The 18,346-nt window shown below is 35.8% G+C and overlaps 1 protein-coding gene across 1 annotated transcript in view; it reads left to right on the plus strand.

Annotated features, from left to right (window-relative positions):
* LOC110462787 (allantoinase, mitochondrial-like) overlaps nt 1-14,469 on the plus strand; it is a 19,574-nt gene extending 5,105 nt beyond the window's left edge. The window contains exons 2-11 of the mRNA XM_021516958.1: nt 3,820-3,971; nt 5,111-5,225; nt 6,684-6,830; nt 7,987-8,029; nt 9,039-9,135; nt 9,710-9,896; nt 10,455-10,593; nt 11,315-11,487; nt 12,446-12,478; nt 13,851-14,469. Coding sequence (XP_021372633.1) covers nt 3,820-3,971; nt 5,111-5,225; nt 6,684-6,830; nt 7,987-8,029; nt 9,039-9,135; nt 9,710-9,896; nt 10,455-10,593; nt 11,315-11,487; nt 12,446-12,478; nt 13,851-13,985 — 1,221 coding nt within the window. The 3' untranslated portion in view covers nt 13,986-14,469. The remainder of the gene's footprint in view (nt 1-3,819; nt 3,972-5,110; nt 5,226-6,683; nt 6,831-7,986; nt 8,030-9,038; nt 9,136-9,709; nt 9,897-10,454; nt 10,594-11,314; nt 11,488-12,445; nt 12,479-13,850) is intronic.
* The last annotated feature ends 3,877 nt before the right edge of the window (nt 14,470-18,346 follow it).

The raw sequence follows: 18,346 nt of genomic DNA on the forward strand, positions 1-18,346 counted from the left end.
ATTTTTGTTGACCTTTGTCCATGGAAGGTCCCTGCAAAATTTCATTGAAATTGGTTCAGGGGTTTTGGAGAAGAAGTCGAAAATGTAAATTGTTTACGGACGCACGACGGACAAAAGGCGATCGCAATAGGTCACTTGAGACTTTGTCTCGGGTGACCTAAAAATGTGTTAAGATTATTTTGTTTCAATCCGGAATTCTGTCACAGCTCCGGTTTATTTTTCTGTATTTAATATACAAACAGTTGAGTGAGTCTGAGCGAGTGAGATATCAGTGTTGATATGGCGCTTAATTTCGAATACATTCACATTCCTATATTATACAGTTAGGCCTAGTTAATGTTTCGGTTGTGTAATATGTTGTATAATGTTAACTTTTAAATACATGTATGTTTCTTATATACCTGAACGGGACGTTCAGTTTTTCAAAGTTGGGGGTAATGTAACGTGTCAGCCCCGTATAAATGCCTAAAATGGGTGATTTCAACCACCGCTGTCTCGGCCCTGCAGCCGATTTGTTTACATATCGCCGTGCGCCTGTGTGACGGGTTTTCACTACATAAATAACACCAAAGTCCATTTATTAGTCCAAAATGTGTTTGTACATAAGTTTTAAAGGTTGATTATTCAAATTACAACTACGGAACATTATAGAAATGATTTCTGACTTCCCTGCTAATTTCGTGTTAAATCGACCACTCGTTAGAATCTCAAACACCTCTTAAGACCGCCATTTTGGAAGCTGACTATGCGAGATGCTCGAAACTACTTACATTGATTCTTTAACTTTCTAGGGTTGTAAGTCACTGTAGATTGATGGGCATTAGTTATATAAGTAATTATGATATTTAAAAGAGTATGCTAACCTTTTTGGATACTGTTTATGTCTTTTAACGACGTCTTAGATGTTTAGTCAGTCGGAGACGCCTCTCGGACCTCTCTCGACGACCTCTCAAGCGTTTCGATAACTCTTACCGGTGTCTGACGTAACTCCCTAAACTTAGTATATTTTTTAATCCGTAACCTTAGCGGCACTAAATAGTAGTTTTACATGTATTTTTATACTCTGTAGCATTATTTTAATGTAAAGCACTTATTGTTTGAGCGGATATTATGAGAGGCCGTGTGTGATAAGGTTTTATTACTTTTACATGCAATCCTATGAGAAAGTGTCTCCGGACCTCTCCCGTCTGATCACCAGACCTCTCCTGAGTAGTAATATTTGGAAGGTTATAAATACAGGTCGGATCAGACCTTTTTCTTTAGTTCATCACTGTCTTCGCTGGCAGACGGTCGCCTCTGAACAGGTCAGACTTAGGAATCTCTCATACTTTGGGTTTAGGCTTTACTGCTTACGTNAGGAGATATAACATATTCGACCGTGATAATCGTGGATCCAGGAAGCACACTATATTGGTGAAACAAGAACCCCATACTTCTTCGACGGCGGCCGGTGAGACGTGGGCACCGGACGCGCGCTCGTTACAGTATGTTCATTCTAGCTTAGCACCTCGCACGGCGTAGTACAGCTTGAAATAAAATTATAGCAGAATTTATGTTTATGTAACAGATGTTTGTGTTGGCATCGTCATATTTAGGAAATCCCAGCATCAATTTTGTAAAAAAAACTTAAGCGTTGTCGGGCTGGTACACCTCCTGTCGCGCCTAATAAGGTTTTCAGGTTGGTTGGCGCGCTTGGTTTTACGTTAAGAGATGTAGGGCGATGAACCATGCGAGGGTATATATGGGAGGAATTTTTTGTGTGTACGGTAAATGAAGTCAGAGTAGTTATTTTGTTAATGCGTATTCATTATATTCATATTATATTTATGAATAAATGCCGACTCCGTCCGTGCTATCGGTCGAGCAGCTATTTGCTATTTAGGTGTTGTGTTGTGTTGTGTTTGCCTTGGTACGTATAAGGAGTATATAGAGGACCATGTCGTAAAGTTTATTTTGTCCTTTTATTTAATAGGAGGTTGGCTTTTAATAACTTGATTACCCAAATATCTAGCTTCGACACTTTCAAACTTTAACTTGGTTATCACGACATTACCCTTGATAATTTTTCTTCGTTATTGTAACATGAACTCCTGAGGGTTTTTCAACATAGTGTAACCCCACCTGCCTATATTGGAGTATACCGTATTTTTTGTTGTGGTTTCGGTGCTGTAGTATTAAACCTTGTAAATCCCTTGGTTACAGAATCCTTAACACTCAGTATTATATTAGATGATCACGAGAGTTGTGTTTATACACCAAAGACGTGGTGGGGACAAATGGGCTTCATGACTAAATTAATGTATCTGCAAAAAGAAAATGAAACAGAGAATTAAAACTCACATTTTCTTTAGAGAATATGAAACCAACCATTTCAGGAAACTACAATCGATGACGAATAAAAATAAACTATACTTATATAAAGATGTTAAGAAAATATACACCAAAACAAATATACCTATCTATCACTAATGAAAAGTTAAGAATGTTGTATACAAAATTAAGATTGTGTGAGCATAACCTTGAACTAGCAATAGGAAGGTCAAGAAAAAAACCTCGAGAGCAAAGAGTACGTAAAAAAAATCTGGTTCTAGAAGATGAAGAACACTTCTTCTTCAGGAGTGGCTACATTGCACAGCTGAGAAAGGGCTATTTAAGTAAATATCTTCAAAACTCTTCTATACTAGACAAATACTTTAACACATATTTTATCTTCTGACAATATGCAAATTTTACTTGACTCGTGCTTATACATAAAACAGTCACCTGAACTGAGGAGTGTGGGCCCGGCTTCTGTCTAAGTTTATATATTGTTCAATATTACAGCACCCCTGTAGATGGGGGATTGAGAAAAGAATGCACCTACTGTTACCCACTGCATGTATCGTAGGAGGCAACTAATGTGGGAAACCCCTTCAGAATTGGGGATTAGCTTTGGTGTCCTCGATTTCGGGACACAAAAGCGACCAAAAATAAATCTGCTGCGGCCATTGCAATATTTGGGTTCTTTATCTTTTTTTTCTACTTTTAACTACCTTTTATTTCCTAGCGTCTTGCTTGGCAACACCGCACTTTTGGCTTGAATGTTGAGCGTCCGCACAGGTGAGGAAGGCATTGGGTTTTGTCCCCAGGCCGGGACAAACCAAAGTCCTTAAAATGGTAGTTGTTTTTCCTTGCTTAACGTTCAGCATTTAGGGGAATGGTAACAACTGGTTCACCCGTTGTCAGTATAATGTGACGGGGCGTAATGCTGTGCTTGGTGCCTTCGGCATCGCATTTTAGTGAAATAGCACTATAAAGTCGGCATCAGATCCGCGCTATCACAAGAAGGCAAGTACGTCAACATACACTTTCTCCTGCATACTCACACGCAAACACGCATATACTACACACATGAAGGCACGTCCTTAAATGACCTTAGAGGTTAATATGACGTTAAACAAAAGTAAACTAAACCAAACTAAATTCACTATTGCAGTTTCTTTGTATAGTTGTTGTTTTGTTATTTGCCTTCAAGTTACTATGTAACTATAAATGAGCAATACAATTATTGATTTGAATTGAATTAAGTATAAATCCGCCATTAGAAATACTGACCCATAACAAGCAGACTAACTCAAGCAAACACACGCACACAATTGTCATTCACACATATGGACTTTCTAGAGGAGATAACGATGTAATATATGCTTGAGTAAGGATACTCTCACAGCCACATGATTGTGTTAAATATATATCAGTCATTCCTTCTATGTTTAACTCTTTAGATTACAATTGTGGCAAAACATGATACTAATATTGTCTCATTTACCACCATATTAGGTAGTGGATGCCGGAAATGACGTCATCATGCCAGGCGTGGTGGACAGCCACGTGCACGTCAATGAGCCGGGTAGGACAATGTGGGAGGGCTACTGGACGGCCACTGAGGCGGCGGCTGTGGGTGGCACAACCACCATTGTCGACATGCCACTGTAAGGATAAAGCTTTTATGAAATACTAAATATATGAACCATGTTGATTTCTTGAGATATATTTTTCAATCTTTTAACCTTTAAATTGAATTTGAAATTATTGTTCATTTTGCGAATTAAACTTTTCGATATCAAGCTTTTTAAACACAGACAGCTACACATATTGTTGTTAAGATTGTGAATTTACATATATAGGGAAATCACAGATCGGTAAAAGGACAACTAAAAATAAGTATTCTGTGAACTAGTTCTATTAGAGATTTCAAACTGGATAATCTTGCGGAGGAATAGGAATGAAATACTGCCAAGAATTACATAAAATTCTCTGCAACATATCAAATACACATGATAAGGCAATGGTGACGATTGTGATAATTTAATAAATTACATTTTCTAAAACAAAGTATGGTATTTCGGAATCAACATGGTTGTAAAGAAAGTGTTACGTTTGACAACACAAGTAAATTGAGCTTTGTTATATTTTGTTGGTGATGTTATGATCCCCCCCCCCCCAACTAATCCACATGACAATCAGTAGTAAATACTGTTATGTTAGCAGTAGCCACCCTGTTATATACTGAAATAAAAGCAGAAGTATATCACGGCATCAACACACAGGGAAAGTGCACCATAGCGTCAACACACAAGGATAATTGCATCACAGTATTAACACCCAAGAATAACATCAACCGCAAAATGGCAATATCTACCACCGCGTCAAGTGTATGATCGAATCTCAGATTCAATACGAAATGAAGAAAAAATGTTAAAACTAAACGAATAGCTCGTGTCCTAACACCAGACATTTTGACAGATAGATGTCTGGTGTAAATGTCTGGTGTTAGGGCCAGAGGAAACTCGGGCTAGATCCTCAACAAGAGGCGAACCCGAATTTGAGATAGATTTATCCGATCTTGTTCAATACAGAATTTCTATGTGATCAATAGACTACCTGTTGAATTTAGTTGACGCTCCAGACCATCAAAGAGCTCGAATTCTAAATAATAATCTAATCAAGACTTGTTTCGCCATTGTGTGTTGACATGATAGCACGTTCTTTTTATTAATTATGGAGATAGGAGTTGCTTCATACATTCTATTTGTGCTGACAAATGACACGAGGTAACTCTTTTATACAGAAACTGTATACCGTCAACAACCAGTTGCTCGGCGTTTGCGACCAAGCTTGAATATGCTCAAAACAAATGTTTTGTGGACGTCGGGTTCTGGGGAGGCATAGTACCAAATAACCAGGTATGGTCTCCTCTGACTTCTATACAAGTTGTCTTGGACATTCCTTACTGATAACATCTTCTACATCTGGCCATAAGTTCATAGAGTGACATTCAGTTAAGGATACATGCTACCTAACACATTATTTATGTGAAATATGTACGCGTTATTTCTCTTAAAAAACATTTAATCAATGTTATCCGCTTCCAGTAATTTAAGCTATAGAAATGTTATGAAAGTAAAACCATTGGATACCATTCTGATTTCCCAACAATTTATTCACAATTTTCAAAATATTGAGATTTTTTTGTACAATATGGTAATATTATATTCTTTTATTCATTTTATGGAGTTACCTGATATTCGCAAAACAAAAGAATTCGCTCATAATTGAACTTGCGATTGAGAACGTGCTTTTTCAATATTAATATTAATCGTCTTTTACAATAATTTCATCGAAAGATCAAAATTCGCGAATGAATGTCTTCGTGAATTAATGCGAAAATTAATCTCTCTCTTAAATCAGTATGTATTAATGCAATAATATGAATAAATAAAATATAATCTGATATGGGCTGAACAATTATCTTCAGTTGAAATTTGAATGTACTCTTAGATGTGTCATGATTCCTTCATTGATATGCATATTTGATATCGTCAACCTTTTATACAATGTTAACATTATACACCTGTAAATAAGAAAAGAGTGTCTATTTCACATGTAAATGGAATGCTGATATTTCTGTCAGGTTCGCGTCTTTTTTTCTTGCTTTGATATTCCTATTCAATTTTAGCTTGGTTTCCCTTGAGTGGTTAACTGTAGTTTACCGTAAAAAATCAGAAAATGATGAGTTACTTTAATAGCGTTCATATGGGAAACTAACAGCCGAACAAAAGGTGTGTAGTGCTTGCTTTTTAAAATAAATCTCCTCGTAAACTAATGTAAGAAAATTAATCTCTCGCGAACATCAGTATGCATTAATGCACATCTCAAAACCATAACAATAACTGGCAGTTGAGACTTGACTAACTCCTAGACTGCGTTGATATCGTCAACCTTTCATACCATGTACACCTAATATCACCTGTAAATAGGAGAAGATTGTCTATTTCCCATGTATCTGGAATGCAAATAATTCTGTATATTTTTTCTTGCTTTGATATATTCCTATCAAATTTTTGTCTGGTTTCCCTTGAGTGGTAGACTGTCGTGTGCCGTACAAAATCGTCTGAAAACGAAGAGTTGCTTGAATGCATTTCATATGGGAAATTGACAGCAGAATGATAGATGTATTACCTTATTTTTTAAAATTCAAACTTCAGTTGTTGTTATAACTTCATTTACAATACTGCTATCTTCCCTATATGGTTATGTACGATCAATTGACTGCTGTGATATAAATATTTTCACTCCTACAATGATATTTTATCATGGAAATATTAATAAACTGTGTCTGTTACCTTCGTTTGTTAATTTAGGATGAACTTCGACCTATGCTAAATGCAGGTGTTCTTGGCTTCAAGTGTTTCCTCATCCACAGCGGGGTGGACGATTTTCCCGCCGTCACACGCTCCGACCTTGAAGTTGCCATGGAAATCCTTCAGGATACAGACGCAGTCATTTTGGTAAGATAGTATCCTCTTACTTTCATTTCTTAATTAAACAAAGACACAGCATAAATTCGTGAAAAATATCTTTGCACATTATTTTAGTACGATATCATACATGTGAGCTGCTTACATTTAATTATATCTGATTATAGAAATTGTGTGTAACTAATAAATAAGGTGTTTTATCACACCTGAATTGAGCTAATTTGAAGACATAAGCAAATAGATTTAAATTTCTGTTGGTAATGTTTATGTGACTATCCATTAACAAACATAAAAAATCACAACATCTGAGGAGAATTGATATCAGACCATTTACCTGCTGAGTATGAATGTATTGATGCAATTTAAGACAAAGTATACGAGACACAAGCATTCTTCCACTGATTTACTGTTGTATCACATGGTATCGAATTAATTCGTATTTGTCCAAATGTGTTATACACTGTAGCTGTCGTGCATGTTTTCTCTTTTATATCATTATAAATGAAAACAAATGAACACAAAGAGACTTAAAATGTTGTTTAAATAAGTATACATCGCATTTCAAGTGATAATTTTACGTCACAATGTAGTGGACTACTAGTCCCTGGGGTTAGCCTTACCTCTTAGTTTGAGTTCATCGTATTATATGTTCTGGCAAAAAAATTTGTTAAGAAGTATGGTATAAAAGGTTTATAAACACCTTTTCCTTTTGTATTATTTCTTCATGTTTCGGAACACTTCAGACATGGGTTTTACTTTCTACACAAACAATGCACGTATTAAACGTGTCTCAACGTTTCAAGACCGACTGGATCCTAAGCTAAGTGTTCATAGTTTGACAAAGGGACCAGTTGGTACTGAAACGTTGCGACACGTTTAATGCATACAATATTTGTGCAGAAAGTATAACTTTGATATCACATATTTCCAAACTGATGAATCTTATTGAAGACACTTTTGAAATGACTTTTATTTATGAACCTGGAATGGACGAAAACGCCATATGGTGTAGTGAATGAAGACCTTATTTGGATTTCTCTATCGACTTCAACTTTTAAAAATATCATTTTTGTGCTTTGTATTTCAAGTGGCTATTGCACATAAGTTAGAATTGAAGATTGTTTCTAGAACGAGAATAATATCTAACTAAAGAAGTATTACAAGAGACAGGTTGCTTGTCTTGCAGTTTCATGCCGAGATGGACTGTTCCTGTGGATCACCTACGGCAGGTGAGTGTGTTATAAAAATAGATGGTTCCTGATCGTGTTGCCTTTTTGCTATAGCGACCATGATAACGGTTCCTGGTTAATCAAGGGACCGCGGTGGCCATGTGGTTAAGGCGTCTGACATTCATTCTGCTACCTCTAGCCCTCCACCACTGGGTCGCGAGTTCGAGGCCTACGTGGGGCAGTCGCCAGGTACCAGCCGTAGGTCGGTGGTTTTTCTCCGGGAACTCCGGCTTTCCTCCACCACCAAAACCTGGCACGTCCTTACATGAACCCAAACAAACCATACCAATCCTGGTTAACCATCAACTCTTTACATTCATTCCTTGTCTTTGTAGTAAAAACTTCTAAAGTCACTTCATATAGGTGGAAACATTAAGAATATTTTTAAGAGATAGCAGCATCAACATACCCCTGCCATACAAATGAACAAGCTACCATGCATGTTAATGCAATGAAATCCAATATCTTGAAATATCTGGAAAAAGACATAGAAAGCATCGCCGATACTCCACTCACCTGTGCTGTCTGCACCCTGGAATATTTCAAAGCAAAATTGAAGGGAAGAAGATATTTATTTGACTGGTCTCAAGTAAGCATTAGTAACCAACCTCTAAGGTGATACCTATCCTTCGAATATTAGAATGGAGCAACACCATAATTCGAAGCCAGTCAATTTTACCGTTACGCGAAAGGAAAATTCTCTTTAAATGTACATCAAAGAATCAAACTAGTCTTATTTGTTTCATCCACAATATGGTACAGAATGAGCCTTCAATTTTGTCATTGCATATTCCAGGGGTGCAGAGAGCGATAGTGAAAATAACCGATGGATTATCAAGGTTGCTTAGAATGAAACATCTGTATTAATTGTCGTAACTTTTGCGATGTTACGTGTAAGTTCCAGTACAAAATTACAAACTTAAAGTGTATATTTATCATATAGAAAAATATACCTTATACATAGTATATTATACATTATTTACTTTGACATTATCAAACGTATTTCCAGGTGAACCAAAGGAATATCAGACATTCCTAGATTCTCGTCCAGACGTTATGGAAATTGAAGCCATTAAACTGGTGTGCGAACTCTGTCTAAAATACAGGTAATGTATCGACATTGTCAAACAAAGGTTTTTTTGTGCTTAACATGCTGGCAACACTCCAATTCCTTTAACAATACTTGTATGGCCAAAATACTACAGATGTCTCATCCCCATACCCATACTCTCACGTGAACAGAAAGGGCGATTTAACATTTCTTTGCGTGTGTAAATGCAGATGATGTATCACTCATTAAAGCCAAATCACATGTGTAAAGTACGGGTGATGTATCCAACCCATTTAACAAATGTCTACGCTGAAAATACAAGTGATACCTCATTCCAGTAACCACTCTTCCCGTGTAAAGATGGGAGATGTTTATTAGTAAATCTTTCACATGTAAAATGTGAGTGATGCTTAGTACGTATCTCCTGTTGAGATAAAATATAATAAGGTACAGTATTGAAATTAAGATCACGAAACTAATAATTAAGATTCGGTGCAGAAGTTTACATCTAATACATTCGTTAAATGATTTTGGAAGAAAAGTCGGATCAAATTGATTTCTTTATCGCAACTGAACAAAAAGGATGTTATAAACCCAGAATTTGTATAATATAACAATTGTTTTCATAGGGTGAAGTGTCATATCGTCCACCTGTCTTCGGCTACTGCCCTCCCGTTAATAGTAGAGGCAAAACGCCAGGGGGCGCCTCTTACGGTTGAGACATGCCATCACTACTTGTCATTGGAGGCGGAGAATGTACCAGGGGGCGCCACTCAGTACAAGTGCTGTCCGCCAATACGCTCCAAACATAACCAGGTCAGTAAAGCTATATATATATATATATATACAAATAGCCCACATACATGTATATGTACATGTATGTGGGCTATTTGTGAACTTCAAAATTAACAAATGTTACAAATGTTTGAGCTATATTTACACTTGGGAATGACCTCATGTAGCAAGTTCATGGTTGGGCGTTATTTATATTTTGGAATTACCTCATGTAGCAAGTTCATGGTTGGACTTTGTTTATACTTGCATGGTTGATACTTAATAGAAGAGGTTATGATTGAAGCATTTCTCATCCATTTGGTTTAAACGAATTATGAACATATACGAAGCATAATAGTACAAACGCGCTTTCCCTTCAGGAACATCTGGTCTTATTCTCCATGTAGTTTTTCAAGAGCTTCCATGTAAAACTCTTTTCATGTTTAAATTCTGCCCTAGTTTTATCGATTTGAACCCGAATTAAAGTTTTGTGGTCTCTTTTGGTATTCTCTGCTGTAACTATGCTCAATCTCATTGTACCACCAAGTTGGTAATAACACTTGAATGTATCCGTACTCTCCGGTATATATATATATATAGGAGGCACTATGGGAGGGGATCCAAAGTGGACACATAGACATGGTAGTTTCCGACCATTCGCCCTGTACCCCGGACCTCAAAGAGCTCGCCACAGGAGACTTCACCACGGCTTGGGGTGGGATCGCCTCTGTTCAGTTCGGTTAGTATGACTACTTCGAGCAAAAGTATGACATAAATGCGTGTAATACAATGTACATCGTTACCGATCCGATTTCCTTTTTTGTCCGGATTCGATTCATGTCTAACAACAGGGTTATCAGATGACCCTTTTCTGAATTATGTGAAATTTCAGCCATATTCGTCCAAATTTACCAATGTTTTACTTCGACGAAGTTTATTTGCTACCGATTTATTCCGGAACCTTATATCTCGTAAACGGCGTATACCTAACAAATATAGAGATATTCTGGTTTAGTCCTAATCGTGCATGGTTGCTACACTGCTAAATACAATCAGCTAGAAACGTACACAAATCTTTGTAGCGGTAAGCATTGTATGCACGTAAAATTAAATATTGTAAGTACAAGAAGACACAGAAAACTGCAAAATACTTTCCAGTACAAGCGCTATTGTCCGTTATTTTTCTGAATGTATAACTTACCGATTGCAGGGCACGTTTTTGTTGTCTATATTTGAGTGTAAATGCTGAAAAAAGAAGATAACAAAATAGTTTTTAACTGGATAATTTGTTGAAGAAACATGCGCTGATATCTTGACGAACGGTACTACCAACAAAAGACCGAATCCAGTTACACAACCTTTTTACATTCCATTTGTTTACTTATCAAACCAAACAACCAGTCATTACTGTAGAGTGTACCATCAATTGTTATTAACTTTGTACTGAACATGTTTTGCAGGTTTATCTTTATTTTGGACTTCCTGCCAAAAGTATGATCTAACCTTGCACGATGTTGTGAGGCTACTTTGTTGTAACACTGCCCAACTAGCGGGACTTGGTCACAGGAAAGGCGCCATTCAAACCGGATATGACGCAGACTTCGTCATTTGGGATCCACAAGCATCGTACCAGGTAAATTGTTTTATTATAAAACAAGGGATGGACAATGATATTCCAATACCAATATACTGCAATATTTGTACAGGAATACATATTTTTTTCATTTTCAGGTGAGTTTTAAAGGGTTTACGAGCTGTGAAATAATCTTGCAGAAATAATGTTAAGATTAAGCTAGCTTCATTCAAATTTGGTGGGAAATATCGTATGAAATATTTTCCTATTCGCCATCAAAACTCGCTGAATTAAGGCTTTATTTTCGTATTTATGTATCAATAATTAAGAAAATACACTTAATATATAGGAATAGTGTGATGTATACAATAAGGTAATATTACCTTAATATTTCATTATGACAACTGCATGCTATACCCACCGATATGAAATTTATCAATTACAGTCTTTACGTTAAATATATTATATGTATGGGAAATTGTTATATGTGAATATGCAAATGGTTTTCTGTCAATCAAGTATACTCAATTTCTTAATTGTCTTACATTAGAAGCGGTTCATGTTCACCATGTAGTTCTGCCATTACATTATCGGGGTTAACTTATAAAACACTATTTTGTAGACACAAATTTAACGTTCGCATATTAATAAATATTTCACTTGGTTAGAATAGTCTTTGGCGTGACTGTAACTGCAACGTTAGGATATGTCAGAGACTTTTTAAAAAAAATACTGTAAAAGTGCTTATTTTAGTGGACTCAAATTTTAACGTGTTATTCAATTTTAACACATAAGCGCATTGATGAATTGGCGCACCCACATTATATGCTAAAAGAAACTATATAAAGAAACTTGCAGTACCTAGTGGATTCAATGCCTTTGGCAGTTACTTGTGTGACGTAACTACAATTTCTACTTTCTAGGTCATAGTAAGTTTAGGAGAACTCGATGTTACGCTTAATCATAACGGTTATTTTCAAACAAGAATGATACATAATATATTTTACATTTAATGCAGGTAACAATCGGAATGATTCGTCATAAAAATAAGGTGAGGAGACTATTTTGATATATGATCAAATGAAAATGATTCAGTATATACTCTTTCAAATTTTCATCAGATACAACAAATAGCTTTGTTGCGAAGTAAATTGTGATTTCATCATAAAATTGATGTTATTAACATTTATATATATATATTTACATTTGCATGGCATTGTCACTATATAGCCTTTTTGAAAGCTGTGTCGTTGATGGGACTTTAATTACCCTGCAGAACGAGACATAATTCTTAGCGTATTAATACAACACTGACCGGAAATACAATATCCAATGTAAATAAACATGACGGCTGCTGATATATCGCTAGGCATTGTGAGATTTGACAATGTCAATGTGCAAAATAAAAAATAAAATAAAAAATACTTTTATTACAACAAAAACAAGACCAAGGTCTGCAATATCGTACAAAATGCACATCGGTTGAAATCACCATTGCCGGCAATGGATACAATTTTAACGCTCATGCAATTTATCAAAAAAATCGTCTGTTACACTGAACTGATCAACAGGGGTTCGTTACAAATGTCTGAAATACACATATTTTATAGACCTACTGACACATGTGTTACAGACCTACTGATATGAGTCACAGCACACATAAACATTTCAGACATTTGTAATGAACCCCTGTGCTCTGGCCGCAAGATCACTCACTTCAAACGCTATCAGTTTCACGCGTCTCGCAGCCACTGTTTCCTCAGTTTCTGACGACATGTCAAATAATGAGGCTGTTATAGAATCTACAGACTGTAGTCATATTCCCATACAATCAACAAATAAATTCACGTCTGGATTCTTCTCAAAATGAGCAAAGAGAAAAGTTCAAATTAACTTCCAAAAATAACTCCCTCGTGGAGGGCAAGGTCGGATTTACGGCGTTCACTGTATTTATCCATGCGCTAAATTTGTTCCGGGGAAAAAAGCGAAACAATTTCAAATCTAACTTTCAGCTCAGAGTTCTATTGTTTGCCAATCAGCGCGCATTATGTTGTTTGCTTGCAAAGCTGTGTCATTCAAATAGATCATAAATACCATACAAAAACAGTTCAATGCTTAAATATATATAGATTGTGATATCCCAGATACACGTTCTTTCCTCATTTTGACGGCTAAAGATTTTAGATCTTCAGTTATCTGCAGTTCGACAAAATTCATACCGGCTTGAAAAATTAAATACAAAACCTTACAATAGATATGATAACATTGGTCTAGGCCACACCATTTCCCGCCTATTCATTCAAATTTCCATAGACGGTATTTTGAAATTCTTATCAAGCATATTATTTTGAAGTCAATTCTGTATAAAAGTATCGCTGAAAAAAATCATGTAATCACAACTGACACGATAATTTCTTATCCAGTTAACGCCATACGAAGGGAGACAATTGCAGGGCGTTGTGAAGACTACAGTAGTAGGTGGTGCGACAGTTTACGATAACAACGCTACAGTGAGGAGTCCACGAGGGAACATGCTTCTAAGACATACGGAAAATTAAGAGAACAGGTGAAAGTCGTTCACAGAGATATGGGGAATTTAGAGAAAAATTAAATGTTTTTCAGGCATACAATACTTCCTTGTCGTGGGGATAATTTATAGAAACGTTGAAATGTTTCTATGAGATGCGAGGAATTAAGAAAAACCGTTTAAACATTCTTTCAAAACCCGACCACCCAAGTTGTCTTCATTCATTAACGATATTAACAAGCGAACATGGAAGATCGTTTAATATGTATAAGTTTTGATTTTGATATACGAGTACCTGTTACATCTTAAGATAACCGACAATAATTTATATTGTCGAGTGTAATACCGTTTAATTTCTATGGTGGTCTCTGAGCAACACGTTTTTACAACGTGTATTTCCACTTAATATTTACAATGTCAGTTTGAAGATGCTGCCATATTATAATTATTTGTATTTACACTTAATATATTTACGCTATTAAGCTAGCTTTGACTGATGATAAATAATAAAATGTAGACAATTTTACTATTCTTGCGTTGTCAATATTTAGTTTGCGTCTGTATGTTTGTCATCGATTTTTTACCTCGGTCGTCAACGAAGGAGGTAAGGGAACCGCCATTTTTCTCACGACGGGGGTTTCCAAATCCCTGGTGAACTGGCGCGGCGCTAGACTTTTGAATGGAGGGAGAAACAAGAGGAGGATTGTCTACCCCAGCCCCGCTTCCGCTGCCTTTAAATGCCTCCAACTTTTCAAAAACATTTTCATATTCTGGACTCCGCTGCAGTGCCTGTAAAGACAATGTTGTTTTGAACATATCTGTAGGCATTTAGTCCACGAAGCAAACAGTTTGAATTCTTCGCCATGTTTAAGCACCTTAGGAGGACATCCTCGCGTACAGTTTTGTCAACATTCAAAGAACTTAGTAATGTTTCCTCGCACATCTGTTTCAAGTTTCAGATCTGGTATTTTACTGCCACAAGTAAAACGACAAACGCTAAATCGTCTGGAACAAATTACGGATAAAAGATTAAAACTGAACATCAATAATTCAGAAATTGAATAAACTAAACTAAATTAAACCTTCATTGTGATGCGACGCGCTAAAAAACCCACCTGGAAAGCAACGTCAGCAAATTTTACGATTGAATGTGTGTCACTATTCCGTTCCAAGTAGTTATTTTTGCTTTGATTTATTTTATTACAAATGCACAAATTGAAATAACTATAATTTTGCTAAATGCATACGCAGTACTTTTTCCGAAGAGGTTTGGATACCAATTAAGACGATACAAAACAATTTCGAGTTCTCTATTTTTCCGTTAAGTTTCATTATATTACAATCAGCAACTTTCACAGTTGAGAGTCAATTTTTTTTTATTTTTTTTTAATCTTTTTACGGATGTTTAGACACAAAGTGCAGCCTGTAGCACCTCCCTCCAATCAATGTTTGTCATGTGATGAGTGTGGTGGTCGAAAGGCCAAGAAATGTCCAAACTGTTCCTGTGAGGTCCAGAATCGTATCAAGCTGTAAAACTGTACTTAAACTTGCAACAAGTGCAATAAATATAAACAACTTAAACTACATTCCTCAGATACCTTGTACCAGTGGAGTTACTTGAAGTCAGCCTCAGACATACTTCCTTAAACTTGCAACAAGTGCAGTTAATATTCACCAACTTCAGCTTTCTTTCCTTAGATATCTTGTACCAGTTTAGTTACATTATGCCAGCTTCAAACGTAGGTCTTTATCTTTATAAGATGTTAAATGCATCAGAAAGATTTAGTTTTCATGACTTATTAATAAAATGTTGATTTTTTTCACTAGAAGTTCATTGCCTCAGTTGAAATACATGTAGTTCGGTTTTTAGACATTTGAAGGATAATAACAAGTACAGGGGCTGTTAATTAAGAACCTGTTTTACTTAAACTGATTTTTTTTGCAGTGATTTTGTTCATGGAGTGTTCCAGGGTTGAACACTTTCATATTTAGATTACTAGTAGACACCTCAGAAAATCTCCTGTGTTGGTTGACACACTGATGTCATGTAAATGTCAATTAAATCACACAATGGTTCAGATGTGATAATGATAATTATTTAACTAAAATATTGGATAATTTGATGTATTTTTTTCTGGATCAGATAAGTTTAATTAACCAGGTGTTGCCGTATCTGTGAAATGAAATTATCGACTGTAAACTCTCTTCCCGTGAAAAAGAGAAATTTGAATCTGGAGTGTTGTTGAAGGTCGATGGCTCTGCCAAATTGATGACGCATTTCAAATGAATGTTTTTTTTTATTTCAACACTTTGTTTTCGTTTATATTTGTATCCACAAGTATCCACTTTGACGATATGATTGTTGTCACAGCCAGAAAAAATAAGTCCTGTACCACTGGAGAAAATGTGTCCAACTTGTGCATGATATTGTTATCAGTAACGATTCAATTATGTTTATTATATTTATATCACACAAATGTATTTTTAAACAAATATATAAATGAATATATTTATTATATTCATCCATTGAACTGTGATCATTGACTTTATCTGGATTTTCAGATCGATGTTTATGTTACGGTAGGCCAGTACACAAGTGAACATATAAGTTATATATTTCATGTTGTTTATTATGTTAAGCAATGGTAAGCTGACAGTACTGAGCGTTACCTAATTAACATAAGTAATAACACGGATGTATGGTTAATGTAGGTGTTACAGTTAATGTTCTTTGTTAGGTTAGGACACGTCAACATGACAGTACTTGGATTGATACAATTCTTTATTTAATGTTATATGATATGTTAGGTGACATCAAGTTGACAGTATCTGGAATGATAAGCTTCTGTATTAAATGTTATTTATTATGGTAAGTAATGTCAAGCTGACAGTATTTTGAATATATGGGTTATGCATTTCAGGTTCAATAGTATATTAGTTGATGCCAACCTGACAGTACTTGAGAGATATACTTACTGTATTTCGTGACATGTGGTAAGGAAATGAGAAGCTGACATATCTTGTTGTAAATGGAATATGTGATATGACGTCAAGATGACAATACTAGGAATGATAAGGATCATGTTTTACATGTAGGATGTTAAGAAACGTGAAGCTAACAGTACTTGGAATGATAAAGTTATGTTATGTTATAGATGCAGTTTTTAAGATGACGTCAAGCTGACAGTACTTGTCATGATGAGGATTTTTCGGTTACAGATGTAGTAAGTAAGCTGACGTCAAGCTGACTGTACTTGGAATACTAAGGTTCTGTCATGTTATAGATGTTGTATATTAGGTAACGTCAATCTGACAGTACTAGAAACGTGAGGATTCGTCATGTCATAGATAAATAAATAATAATAAATAAATATACAATATTTGATGTAGCGCCCTATCTAGCTAACATGAGCCACTCTAAAGCGTTTTACAGTACATAGATATACAATTTTATACATTCAGTACAGTTAGCATATATAGTAATCAATACAATAATGAGGAATTCGCAGGAGCTGCCTTATCTGGCGCAATTTACTTGTCCTATGCCACCTGGTTAGTATCTGCCTATGTGTGTATGCATGTGTGTGTGCTGGAGATGTATTGTGCTCTGTTTGTAGTGGGGCCGTGCTTCTAACGGTATCATTTATAGTGTCACCTCACTTGAATGCTACAGCACAGATCGCAACACCCACCCCAGACCATTGTATACTCCACCTGGGTTGTTGGAGTTGTGTGGGCAGGAGAAAAAACACTTTCTCTAATATGCCATGCGTACTGCGACTTCGGGGATCGAACCCCGGCCGCCTGCTTGGAAGGCCGGAGTGTTAACCACTCGACCAATCCGCCCATGAGATGTAATCATACATTTTATTTTAAGATATAATCATACATTTTATTTGTACTTGATCCGTTAAAAGTGTAGTAGATGCAGTATGGTAGGTGACCTTTAGCTGACAGTTCTTGGAATGATAAAGCTCGGTCATGTTATTGATGTAGAATGTGAGGTAACATCAAGTTGACAGTACTTGGAATAACAAAGATAAGCAACTTTTAGCAAAAGTACTTTTGAATAATAACTCAAAATTATTATCGATTTAGATGCTGAGTCAATTTGTCCTCTTATATTAGGTAAATAATACCAGGTAAAAATGAAAAGTAGTCGTAATTATGGCATCTCACAAATTGGAATATAACAAAATCATGTTGTTGTCAAAGCTGAAGTAAATGTTTAGCCTGCATACAATGAAGTACCATATGTTTTATTTGATTCTATTATGAAGTATCATAACAAAGCATGGTAATTAGGTAGGCTGGTTTTTTTTTAGATGTAATCATACATTTTATTTGTACTTGATCCGTTCAAAGTGTAGTGCTTTTTAACACAGTTGGAAT

Source organism: Mizuhopecten yessoensis, unplaced genomic scaffold (assembly GCF_002113885.1).
Source record: "Mizuhopecten yessoensis strain PY_sf001 unplaced genomic scaffold, ASM211388v2 scaffold10829, whole genome shotgun sequence".
Taxonomy (NCBI): domain Eukaryota; kingdom Metazoa; phylum Mollusca; class Bivalvia; order Pectinida; family Pectinidae; genus Mizuhopecten; species Mizuhopecten yessoensis.